Genomic DNA, 12,799 nt, shown 5'->3' on the forward strand with positions numbered 1-12,799 from the left:
CTGGACGGCGGCTTTATTCTCCCACGTGCCAAGCTCCAAGGGACCAAGGTAACAAGTTTGGTCCCTAGAAGAAAAACACAAGAGAATCCTGGCTGGCTTCCCAGAAACTCAGAGTAGCTCTCGGGCTTCCCAGGAGGCAGCTAGACTCTGGCGAGGGAAACGGGGCCATCGCGTTACTACCGCATTTCGTCTCATCCCTTTTTTCCAGCGCTTGCCACTCTGTTGAGGTAAATCCACAGGGCCGGTGTCCTTAAAGAACACATGAGGTATCATCCCACAAAGTAATCTCGGAGAAAAAGAAAAGAAAAGAAAAGAAAAGAAAAGAAAAGAAAAGAAAAGAAAAGAGAAAAGAAAAGAAAAGAAAAGAAAAGAAAAGAAAAGAAAAGAAAAGAAAGAAAAGAAAAGAAAAGAAAAGAACTGGAACAAACATTGGATTCAAATCAGAGACGCCAAGAGATCATTATCTAAGGCATTGAAACATTTGGAGCAATAAAACTTACTAAGAAGTTGCAATTGTAAAAACTGTTGCATAGACCCGGATACTGGGAAATAGTTTCTCCTTATAAAGAAGACCCAGGCTAATGCTAAGAAACATCTGTCTTCAAATCTCCTCACAAGATACTGGCAAAATATTTTCCTTATCTCCTGCACACCAAATATTTTTGTCACACACTTCTTTTCTAGCATAGCCAAGACTTCTGCAACCCAGTTTATTTTCTGTTTTTTTCTAGCCTCTTAATTACTCCTATCTCATTTCTGCCACTTCCAGTCATCTGTTACTTTTTACTACTCTAGCAAGTATCTGGTAAAAGTAACTTGTACCCACTTACTAGTTAACACCTTGCAGCTTTATCATTTTTTCCTCATTTTTTCAAGCAGATCAAAACAGATTTCTGCAGCACTTTAAGATTTTACAGCTGTGTTCAGAAAAGTATTTAACTTTGAGAAGAAATTTGCTTTTTTCCTCAATACTTTCACTTCTGAATGAGGTCAGGAAGATATTCCTGTAATAACAGCAGGAACAACTTCTTCTTCCACAGGTACCTAACAAATTAAAAGTTTAAAAAAAAAGTTACAGGGCAGGAACTACATATTAATTGGCTTTACTGTGCTTGAGTTACTATTTATTGTAAACTGGCACTAGTAGCGATGTGCAGATGGAAGGAGTCTGCTGTCCACAGAGTCTCTTGTTCTGCTGCCTGTTTGCCCTCTGCCCCAGGAAATGCCCCCTGGACATTCACACAAACCAAGGAATAAGTTTGCTGTGGTAGCTCACCTAGTCATTAAAAATCAGTTCAAAATCAAGGATTTTAAATCTCTTATTCTAAGTAACCAGCTGTCCTGCCCAAGCTGCACTTCCTTCAGAAATAATTTCACCGACATCAGATCTCAAGCTTTCTTGAATAATTTACAGCCTGGAGGGTAACAAATCTTTTTCATGAATATCTGTAACCTCCTACTAATAAATAATTAACTGTCTGCTCATTACGAGTACTAACAAAGTATTGAATTTCACAACATGGAGAATTTTTTTTTAACTTTTCCATTGAGTCTCCTTATATATTCCAGGAATGCTAAGGTTTGATGTATCAAATGTTCCAATATTAAAAATTCCAACTAATAACATGACCAATAAAATTTATTAAGTGCTATATTTACAACTATTTACATATCCCTTCGATAGATTAATATTAAAATAGACAATATACAATTTAAGAATTTTAATTCAAAGGCATTTTGTTGGAAAAAATAGGCTCTATTACGAGACCACCATGTAAGAACAAAAGGGTTTTTTGCTTTACACAAAAATATTTTCAGTATAGGAAGTTATAGGTATGGCATTACAACAGCAGACTAATATGAAGTATGATTTTGTAAATATTACAACAGTTTAGGTATCAGTTATTGAAGGGAAGGAGTTCAGAGTCCTGTGGAGCATGCAGTACAGTTCAATCTTCTTACAGTTATGGTGATGAAACAAGCAGCTAAATCAAACGCATGCCATACAAAAAGGAACTGCCAACCAGGAACACACTACACTTAATAAAAACGACAACTTTGGTCCAATAAAACATTAGACAAAAACAGTTTTACAGTTAAAATATCTATTTTATACAGGTTTGAACATTAATTACAAGACTATTTACATTTGCACAATATGTATAAAATAAATTATTTAAAAATGAAGACAATATTACATCTTTTTGCAAAAAGAAATCTGTACAGTAATTTACAAAACATAGTAAGATTGATTCTTTTCCTGCAAGTCTAGCACTTTCTTCCACAGGCTTTCTCATCATTTTTCTGTGGGAGTTCAACTGTTACTGAAGTTTCATAATACAAAGCTTTATAGCAGATCTTAAGTATTGTTTGCTTTTTGGTGGATGTTTTAGTTATTAACAGCTTCCAGCGCTGTAAACTCACCAGGTTTCGTCATCTTTTTCAGCAATAAGCCCTAAAGCTACAGGCTATTTTAAAACACAGATAACAGCAGTTAATAGGAATCTGAATTTAAAATCAGCATCCATCTTCTGTGTTTGAACAAGTGTCTGTGCCACACTTCTCTGTAGGACCACCTGAATTATGGAGAAAGGTAGTATTCCACAGAATTAAGTGCTCTGTCTCAAAAAGAAAAATACCCTTGTGCATCACTGCACCTCAGTCTCTAGCTGTCCATGGGAGGGACAGCCAGACGGTGCTGGTTGTCATATGGGTGTCAATTCAAAGTCATCATTGACATCAACAAGAGGAACATAAAACTCCTGAATTTCATAAATGCTGATAGATTTGTATGTAGCAGGATCAAGCTCTTGCAGTTTAAGCTGCCACTCCAGTCTCTGCACTGCGTTCAGCGCTGCTGCTTCGTGCTGCTGCCTCATCAAAAGGCACGTCTGGTTTAAAATGGAGAAAGAAGTTATTGAAATACTTGAAAAAATATTTCAACAAGTTTGAACACAGGAAATATCTCTAAGAGCCTCTCTGCTGATAGTAAATAATTCCCCCAGTATGTATTTAGAAATTTGCAGAATTTTCCATTACACTACATGGCAACAAAAGTTAGGTTTTTTCTATACTGACAGACCTTCCTTTGTGTTGCCTCCACAGAATGGAGGCATTCTGAGTATCCATGATACTGCACACTAATCTACTCTTTATTAATCTCATCTTCAAGTTGACATTAATTTTGTTTTGTTTTTTTTTTAGTGTAAAAACCAAGAAGTGTACCTTTAATTTGTCAAATTTATCATCAACGTCCTGCAGCCATGACATGAACTGTCTCGCATTAAATCGATCCCTCACCGATGTTTTGCTGTCATCAGTCTGCAAAAAACAAAAATAGATTAAAACTTGATGATTCAATCTGAAACATATTTTAAAACACAAAACCTACTCTGTGGGACATAAATAGTAAACAATCCCACAAACACTGCTTCCCGTGGAAAAACAGATTCAAAGTACAACGGTATATGAAAGTATAAATGTTGACTAACACTTCCACTGTGAGCCAGTTGATCACTAAAAAATGGGTATTTTCAGATTTCCTCAAGCTATTTACTCTGCTCTGGTTTTGAAATTTAGAATGGGAGGCTCAAGAATTTATGCCTTAAAGTCTTAACTAATAAAGGGCAGATCCTTCCACAAAATGACTGTCTTTTTTCTCTTTAAAATTCCATAACAAATCAAATCAATATCCCTCAGGGAAAAGCAAAAACATTAATAAAGGAAATATTAAGCAGCCTCATTTAACTGACTATACTTTCAAGTATTGAAAGCAATTAAAAAGTATTTTTGCCATCACAATCCCCAAAAGGAGATTAAAAAATGGAGCAGACCTGTCTTACATCCTGCTTAATGAAATAGTTGGTTTTTTTTAAATTCCAACTTTTTCACAAGAATTTGGAATGTCACATCTGCCCACTGTGAAAAACTAGATATACTCTATGCATAGTCCTGAAGCCAGAGTATGCCAATCTAAAATTTAAATGATAACCACTAAATACAAGAAGCTGCTGTTCCTCTTTCAGGGAGAAAACAAGACACTGCAGGAATTTGTACACTGAGGCAGAAGGAACAAAAAGAAGCCCAACCAAATGTGCAAAGGTTGACCTTTCTAGAGAACAAAATTACTATTTGCTAATGGGGTAACAGGAAAATGGCAGAATGCACTACAAGACAATGTTTTCTTATGCATCTACATTCTTCCCATTAAACACATTTTAATCAAACCATCAAGCTGGTAGTATAAAACATTGATTTCAATTACATAAAGAAAAAACTACTTCATAATTTGCTGAACATTATATGCAATGTAATTTCCTAAGAAAAATTACCACAGACTGAAACACAAAGCTGTTGAAGTAGTGAGGGGGATGGAGAGGCATTTTATTACTGCTCTTGCTATTATATAGATGGTAAAAGGCAATACTTGGAGGGGTGCACACAACACCTCAACTCTGCCCCCAACAAAGATTCCTTTGGTTTCATAAAATTCAAATACGGAATCAGCTTACTTAAAATGAACTGCAAAATGTTTACTAAAAAAATTAAGTTATGTCCACAACTCATGTATTCCTCATCTCTAAAAAGCTCAAGGCCTATGAACTGGAGCAGAAATAAAGTGAAGTATATTTGGAATTTTGGAAGAGAAAAATTTTTGCCCTATCGGTTAGAAGTACTAAGGAAATGATGTTTTAAAAATTTATCTGTATGAAGCTTAAAATGAGAGAACAATATAGCCTCCATAAACTGCTATCTCCTGCTGAATCAACTCGCTGGGCATAGCTCTAGTTCTCTAAAGACTGGGGAAAAATGTAGTAACTGACTGAAGAAACACTGGAAGCTGTAGTAATTCTATAAAGGGCCGCAGAACTAATGTAAAATTTCCCATATGTTGGAAATGTATGTGTTTCGTTTTAAAATACCCAAAATCCAATGCATCAACATTTTCTCCTTGCATTATGTGCTTCTCACAGCCACTGTAACAGGTGTCAAATGCTGGTTCTATGTTTGTTAGTTGGAAAAACTGTCCACAAAATACCAACACCATGAGATTATTTTCTCTTAGAGATACAGCTGCAGCCAACTTTTGAATGACAGTCCATACAACATACACAGATTGTGAAGCACATTGCTTATTTTATGTTTTAATCAGGCTCAACCCATGTTGAACATGTAAACAACAGGGCACAGGTAAGTCATATGGAGCCTGAAGTAATTCTGAAAAAGACTATTTCATCTGGTGGCATTCAACATTTCACTGTTGGTCATCTGTTTTTGATGGTACAGTTCTAGTGACTGCCGTGTACAGAGGAGGAAAGTATAATGTGGATACATCCACAAAACATCTCCAGATTTCACAAACCAATTTCATCACTTCACACATTACTGCATTCCAATTATCTGGATTACTGATAGATGTCATCTTCTATGCTGATAATTTCTTTGCTCTTGTTTAAGTTATTCATAAGCTTCAAAAACATGTTCTGTTTATGACTGAAATCTGTTTTTTTCTTACAAAATCAGCAGAAGAATTTTCTTATTTTATCCATCTCATAATTTCTGGAGGTAAAAGAAAACCAGACATGGTACAAAACAGAAAAAACACATACATACACCCATCTCCTCCTATTACTGTACACCAACTGAGGCCCAATATAAAGTAACAACTTATAGTGGGCATAATCTTAATTCCAGGCAAAACAACAGTTTTGCTATGGGAACAGGATTCTCTCTGAATGCTTGAGCCAGGCTAGCAAGACCTTTTTGTCTGAAGCTGTGAAGGACAAATCTTTACCTGAGCATCCAGAGGCACGTTGTATACCTCAGCATCCAGGAGCACAGTGCAGGCACTGAAGGGCAGAGTTTGATTAGCCAAGGTCCTGGCTGCTCGGTAGTGAACACGTAAAACCTCTTGCTCATTAGAGACAATAAGCTTTTCCTAATTAAGATATCAACATATAGATATACATTTAGTAAGTTAAACATTCATAAAAGTGACCACTAATTTAAACATTTCTTTTCAGGGCTTACACTTTTGAACACTGTGAGAAATGGGCTGCTGAAGGTAGGAGGGGTTGTTCTTCTAATCAAATATGAAATTTCAATTTGATGAAGCAGAGTGTCCCATGGATGTCAGAACTGAAAACACCTTCCCCTTAGCCCCAGCCTCCAGTGATGGCTGAATGTTTCCACTTATTGAGGCAAGTCCTGGTTATTGAGGGTGGTGAAAGATGAAAGGTAGGAGGAGCATAGGGTTGGGATACAGATTTGTGAATGTTAACTGTATGAAGCCTTTTACTCCAGGCACAGTGGCCAAGCAAACTGAAGCAGAAATACATTATTTGCAGGATAATTTTTTTTAAAACAACATGCAGTAACTCCCAAAATTCACATCTGCATAAATATTCTTTCCTAAACTGAGACAAGAAAAATACAACTCCCTTGACAAAACTTGACTTACAGTTGTATAAAGTGGATTTCATTTGAAGAACAGCCTATATGAACAAAATAACTAGGAATATGCACAAATTTTTAAGACACAGAAGAATGTTTGTATGTGTTTACTGCTCTACAATAAAATGTCTCTAATTTTTATCAAAATAAAAGAAGGCGCATTATAATATTATAATACATTTCCTGTTTTTCAGAAAACAGGAAAAGGAGCACCTTTCCTTTGGTTAGACTCATAGAGTCTGCACTGGAATGGACCTTAAAGATTATCTACAACCCTCCAGCTGTGGGCAAGAACACCTTCCACTACACCTGTTTGCTCAGGGCTCCTGAACACTGCCAGGGATGGGGCATCCACAGCTTCTCTGGGCAACCTGTTCCAGTGCCTCACCACCTCACAATAAAGGATTTCTTCTTAATATCTAATCTAAATTTCTCTTCTTTTGGTTTACAACTGTACCTCCCCTTGTCTTATCACTATTTGCCTGTGTTAAAAGTCACTCTTTTATATATGCCCCTTTAAATACTAAAATGCCTCAAGGAAGTCTCCCTGGAGCCTTCTCTTCTCCAGGCTGAACAGCCCCAACTTTCTTAGTCTGTTCTCCAAAGGAGAGATGCTCCAGTCCTCTCATCAGTTTCCTGGCCCTGCTCTGGACTCACTCCAACAGGTCCACGTCCTCCTTCTGCTGGGGATCCCAGGGCTGGATGCAGCACTCTGGGGGAAGGGGGTGGTCTCACCAGAGCAGAGTAGAGGGACAGAATCCTCTCCCCTAGCCCTGCTGGCCACAATATTTTTAGTTGCAACTGATTTCTTTTCACTCAGAACTTGAACCATGCTTACAATTTCTGTGCTTCTTATTTTATACTCTTCACTGAAATACTAAATTCAAGTAAAACTGCTCCGTGAGCTGGATTTGTTAAGTCACATTGAAATTGTCAATTGAAAAAGTATCACACTGGGTTTGATGTGGCAGCTCCTTGTGGAAATCCTTATGATACACCCGTGTCAGAAAGAGGCCCTGCCTGTGCCCACAAGCTATCTGGCTCATGATACTGGCATCTAAAGCTAGGTTACCATGGAAAAATGGCAACCTAAAACTAAAGAATACTCCTAAACCAGGAATATTTTATCTATTTCTGTACTCAAAATCAGTGATGCCTACAGATGTAGTTCTAATATAATTTTAGGTAGTTTCTGAGCAGAATATTGCCAAATATGTTTAAGTCTTAGAGCCCCATGTGTCCTCTCAACACAAAATTTACTGTATCTTCAATTCTTTTAACTCAGCCAATTTGGTTCTGAAGTCTACAACCATCATTAGCTTTCAAAACTACAGTGTGAGCCTTCCTTCCCACTGCCTCTGGGATAAATCTGGGACACAACTCAGAGCAATTAACAGGAGAAAGCTGTTGTCTTACCAACTTGAGGGTTCTGCAAACAGCTGCTCAAACCATTTCCCCCCACCCCGCTTCGAAGTTTCTCCAATTAATAAATTTGGATAGAAAGAAGATAACTTCTAAACACTGTTAAATTGAGAAAAATGTAGTCTGTTCATTGAAAAGGCAAAAAATCCTAAAGCTTAAATCCAGGACATAAAAAATAAATTAGCCTTACCCTTTCAATACTGTGCTGTAAACGTAGTTTCATCCTTACAACCTCCTGTTGTTTAAATAGTTCCTTAAGTGGGTCCGACAGTGATGGAGGTGGTGTAATCTGTGGAACAAGTTTTATAAATAATACAGTGAATGTGTATTTAACATGTTTAGCATTGCTTATGTGATCTATTAAAAAAAAATTCCAAGAAACAATAAACAAGGCATTTTTAAAGAAAAATATGAGCTTTTTACTTTCAATTAATTATGTGAATTCAATGTGTTCGCAGTAAAAGGTTTTAAGGATTCCATGCCATAAAATTAATAAACCCAAGTGAAATTGGTGCTTCAACCTGTTTACTGCTTTTAACCAGTCATTATCAGCATTCCATAGCTGTTCTTTTTAAAAGGCTATACTGTAGAATATAGGAAGAATACAACTTGCTTTCCGTTTTAAAGACTCTTTAAAGCACTGCTGTTCATTTTGAGAAGATAAAAACTGCCTAGCAAAATGCAAGAACAAAGTAAAAAAAAATACTGCTAAAAACACCCCAAACCACTTGATGTATTCATACAATAACAACAGCATTTCATATTGCACAAAAGATAACCAACCATACTCCTTATCTTGCAATCACACAGAACACAGGAAAGCACAAAAAGCAGACTAGAGACCCAGACAGTAGCTTGAAAAAGTGTTTCTTCCTGTCAGTTATTCAAATAAGTTTTTAAAAAAACGTTATTCCTTAAAAAGAAAAAAATTTAAAAAAAATCAAACAGACTTGAGTGACATATCAATGCTGTTACTGATTCGCTATACTTATAAACATTTTGCATCTTCAGTCAGTTACAGTAAACAACCAGGATTACTGTCTGGTCTGAGCTGTATGAAAAACACTGACAAGGCACCTGGAGCAACTAGCAGAAATCAGAGGCTTTTTGAGAAGTAACTAATAAACTTCTTGGGAGTTTTAAGGCTCCACCCAAAGTTTGCTTCCCTGTATGCCAGTTCTATCTGACAGTTCAGCATGGGTTTTAACAACTGACAGATGTAAGAGCACTGATGCTGCTTTGGAAAGAGCCATTCAAACTACACGAAACACTGCCTACTACCACTGATGCTCAAAAACCACAGCTCAAATACATACCTGCAGTTACTATTCCCTACTTTGTACATACCAAGCAGAAAGATAAATAATTCTTTTCAATAAAATAGATCCTTCAACTGTCAAAAAGTAATAAATCCATTATGGAAATACAGATACACTATAGATTAAACTAGACTATTAGTATCAATCTTGCACCTATACATTCCAGTAACGAAGTGATTTATCTACCAGAAATGCCTGAATTATTATTATATTGGAAAATTATTTCAGGACATTTTTTTTTCCCAATTGGAAGTTAGCCAATGTTTCTGGAATTATAGAACATAATTTGAATACCTGATTGCAGTTCATTCCTTAAATTATTATATGGCATAAAACTACATTCAACTTCTTCACATTTCAAACTACAGAAGAGGATACACTTCCTTTTTCTTAGTGAAAACAGTTTGGCTCTCAAACCAGCAATGTTTATGGCATATGCCATTTTGTATAAAACATCAGCATTAAAAACAAATACACCCCCTATAGTCTAGTTTTTCCTGAAGACTTTGCATTCATGGTACAGTACAATAGTGCTGTCACAGTCTTTCAATAAAATAAGACAAGATGCTTGTAAATAATATCAAGATTTAATTTTAATAAACTCAAAACATCTCCCAACATCTCCATTATTTTGCTTACAGAAAAGCACACAGATAAGATGCAATAGAGAATCTAAATAAGATTTGGGTTTATGCTCCTGGATTTTCCAGAAATAAAAACTTCAGAGCTGGCAAGCATCCATATCACTTGAACAATTTCACAGAATCACAGAATGGTCTGGGTAGGAAGGGACCTCAGGGGTCATTGAGTTCCAAGCCCCCTGCCATGTGCAGGGATGCCACCCACAAGACCAGGTTACTCAAGGCCCCATCCAGTCTGGCACTGAACACTTCCATGGATGTGGCATCCACATTTGCTCTTGGCAACCTGCTCCGGTGTCTCACCACTCTCACAGTGAAGAATTTTTTCCTGATACCTAATCTAAACCTGCCCTCTCTCAGTTTGAAGCCATTCACCCTTGTAGTGTCGCTACATTTCAAATATTATAAAATGTTATTCCCTTAAATTTACAGTTTAATTGCACAACAGAAATAAGAAAATCAACACCACAGAAATAACCTGACAAGGAGCTGATCATCTAGACAGCACAGCTGTGTGGACTTTTATTTAAACATGTTGTTTCAGCAGATTATGTTCAGCCCTGAACACAAGATTATGTTCAGACTTGTGTGACACTGACAGGTCTCCATGACCCCAGAGATCCCCACTGCCACTGGATACATTCATAAACTCTTCACTCCCGCCCAGCCCAGCAGCATCTGCCAAAATGTACAGCTAAATTTTAGGTTTGGTTACAGTCATTTATGGAATGATCTGTTTTTTCCTCTCTTCTTGGAAACTTGGGAAGAGTGAGCCTCAGATCCTTAGGAGTCTGAACGTAGGATTTGGGCAGTCGCACACCACCTGCTGGAAATCCCAGCTTGTGAACCAGAACTGGATTCAGACAAAGGAGATTGGTTTCTTTGAGACCAAAAAGTCTGACTTAAAGGTTCTGAGGGAGGAACAGCCAGAGGAGCCTCTCAGACCTTCTAGTCAAAGAAACTGCTACAAAAGAGAACACAAACAACTGTGTAGGGAAAATACAAACACATAGGTTGGGCTTGCAAAAACAGAGCACGAAACTGAAAACCACAAAAAAAGAAGCCCTCTATTTTTTGTATAACCAAAATGTTGAACTATTTTCTTAAGGGCCCAGACTTCATACAGAAGAGAGGGAAACAAAGGGGCCCTGCCTGCTTCAGAGAATTCTCTGTTCCCAGTCTGAGAAATCACCCAGAAAAGCCAGACAGAACTTGGCCTTGTACCTCTGCTCCACCTCACTTGGAGCCAGCCATTAGAGCAGGTTTGATTGGCTAGAGCTCACGTTCAAGACATGTCCTCCCCATCTCCAACACATCAAAATCCATCAGCAACTTTCCTGCAGACCTTGCATGCCTCAGAACAACTACAGCAAGAGCATCAACTCTTCATTCTATAAACCTTCAATTCCCATTTGTGCTTCTCCACTCTTCTATGTCATCCAAACAGCCAGCCTGATCTAATGCTCTATTTCATGCATTTTGAAAACAAGTTTCTGGTAATACCCCTAAAATTAGATTTTACCACTTGAGTTTCTACAGCAATGCCAAGGAGACCAGACAGAACCCCCTTTACTAGAAACTTATCTGCTACATAGCCATTGGAGGCTGGCAGTGAATCATCCTGGTACCTCCTCTCAGGAGACAATACAGATAAAGATGACTGAACCCTGTAGAACTTGTAACAATATGAAAGGCAACAGAGCCAAGTACAATTGAAATTTTCTCTGTTAGAAGATTCAGATTTGTTTCCTTCAATTTTGAACTGACCTGATGACTCCTACCTTATGTTTTGTATTTGTACTGGTGAGAGGGAAGCCATAATTCATACATGAATATCCTTACAGCCTTAGGTGATCTGGGCTGTAAATTACAATATATAAACAAGGCTGTGGAAACAAGGTTTTAGCACACCATCTCCTAGTTCCCACCTACAGCACATCTGAAGTTCATCAGATAAACTACAGTGCATCATTAAATTCCAATGCAGAGAACAGTAAACATACTGTTCCATACACCAACCATTCCGAGGCTCAGAGTGTCAGAGCTAAATATACGGTCTCCACACAGACCTACACAAAGGATATCTGTAACACAGGAATAATTAAAGAAAGACTATCTACTTTCTCTCTATGTAAATTGATGAGGTAAAATTTTGGTTAACAGATAATCATGAGCAAATTGAAGGAAAAAACTGCAAAACAAACATGACAAAAAGGTAATTTTACAATTGCTTATCAAATTCTGCATTATAGGCATAACAACATGTTATTAATATTTCAGAGAGACTAAGCCTAGTCTTTATTTTCACTTTGTTGGACAATGTGTACAAGAAACACTCATTTCTGAGAATGAAATGATCCTTGGTTTAGCAATTCTCCTTTTTATGGTATTGTAACAGGAATTATTATGATTGCAATTTTCAGTGGTGACAAAATAAAATTGTCAAACTGTGTACACAAGCACATTGTATCATTAAGTTAAATCTGAACTATTACTAATTTTTAAACAATTTTTTTTTTCTGAAAGGAAACATGAAAAGTTTTATCCAAATTGTACATTTACACAAGTGACAGTAATTAAATAAAACAGTTGCATTGGAGATTTTTCAGACAAGAAAACTGAATTGCTTAGAGTATCTTCTTATTTAGAGCAAAACTCATGCTTTTTCTTACACTTTAATTCTAATGAAAATAATCACCAATTTCCTAATAATTTATTTTGGTTTCTCAGAATTTATCTTCTTCCTTTTTGCTTCTAGGAACTTAAAATAAAAAGTTCCACCTGGTCTCTCTACATCTGTAGAATATTACCAGGACCACCAAAGTATATACAAAACAATTAACTGTTTAAAACATCATTACCATCAGAACATGTACGTGTAAGGAGGCAAACCAGAAATCCAAATGAGACAAAAATCAGTAATTGTAACCCTTTAATTACATGTTTACATTTTTATCAACTTTT

At 36.8% G+C, this 12,799-nt stretch overlaps 1 protein-coding gene across 2 annotated transcripts in view; it reads right to left on the bottom strand.

Moving 5' to 3' along the window:
• Positions 1 to 1,621: 1,621 nt before the first annotated feature.
• ANKRD12 (ankyrin repeat domain 12) overlaps positions 1,622 to 12,799 on the bottom strand; it is a 59,306-nt gene continuing 48,128 nt past the window's right edge. Inside the window, exons 9-12 of one of the 2 annotated variants that reach the window (XM_053935478.1) lie at positions 8,066 to 8,164; positions 5,795 to 5,938; positions 3,226 to 3,321; positions 1,622 to 2,891 (exon numbers count right to left, since the gene is read on the bottom strand). In XM_053935478.1, the coding sequence (XP_053791453.1) occupies positions 2,706 to 2,891; positions 3,226 to 3,321; positions 5,795 to 5,938; positions 8,066 to 8,164 (525 nt within the window). In that variant the 3' untranslated portion in view covers positions 1,622 to 2,705. The remainder of the gene's footprint in view (positions 2,892 to 3,225; positions 3,322 to 5,794; positions 5,939 to 8,065; positions 8,165 to 12,799) is intronic. The other variant, XM_053935484.1, reaches the window with a different exon arrangement.

The sequence above is a fragment of the Vidua chalybeata genome, chromosome 1 (assembly GCF_026979565.1).
Source record: "Vidua chalybeata isolate OUT-0048 chromosome 1, bVidCha1 merged haplotype, whole genome shotgun sequence".
Lineage (NCBI taxonomy): Eukaryota > Metazoa > Chordata > Aves > Passeriformes > Viduidae > Vidua > Vidua chalybeata.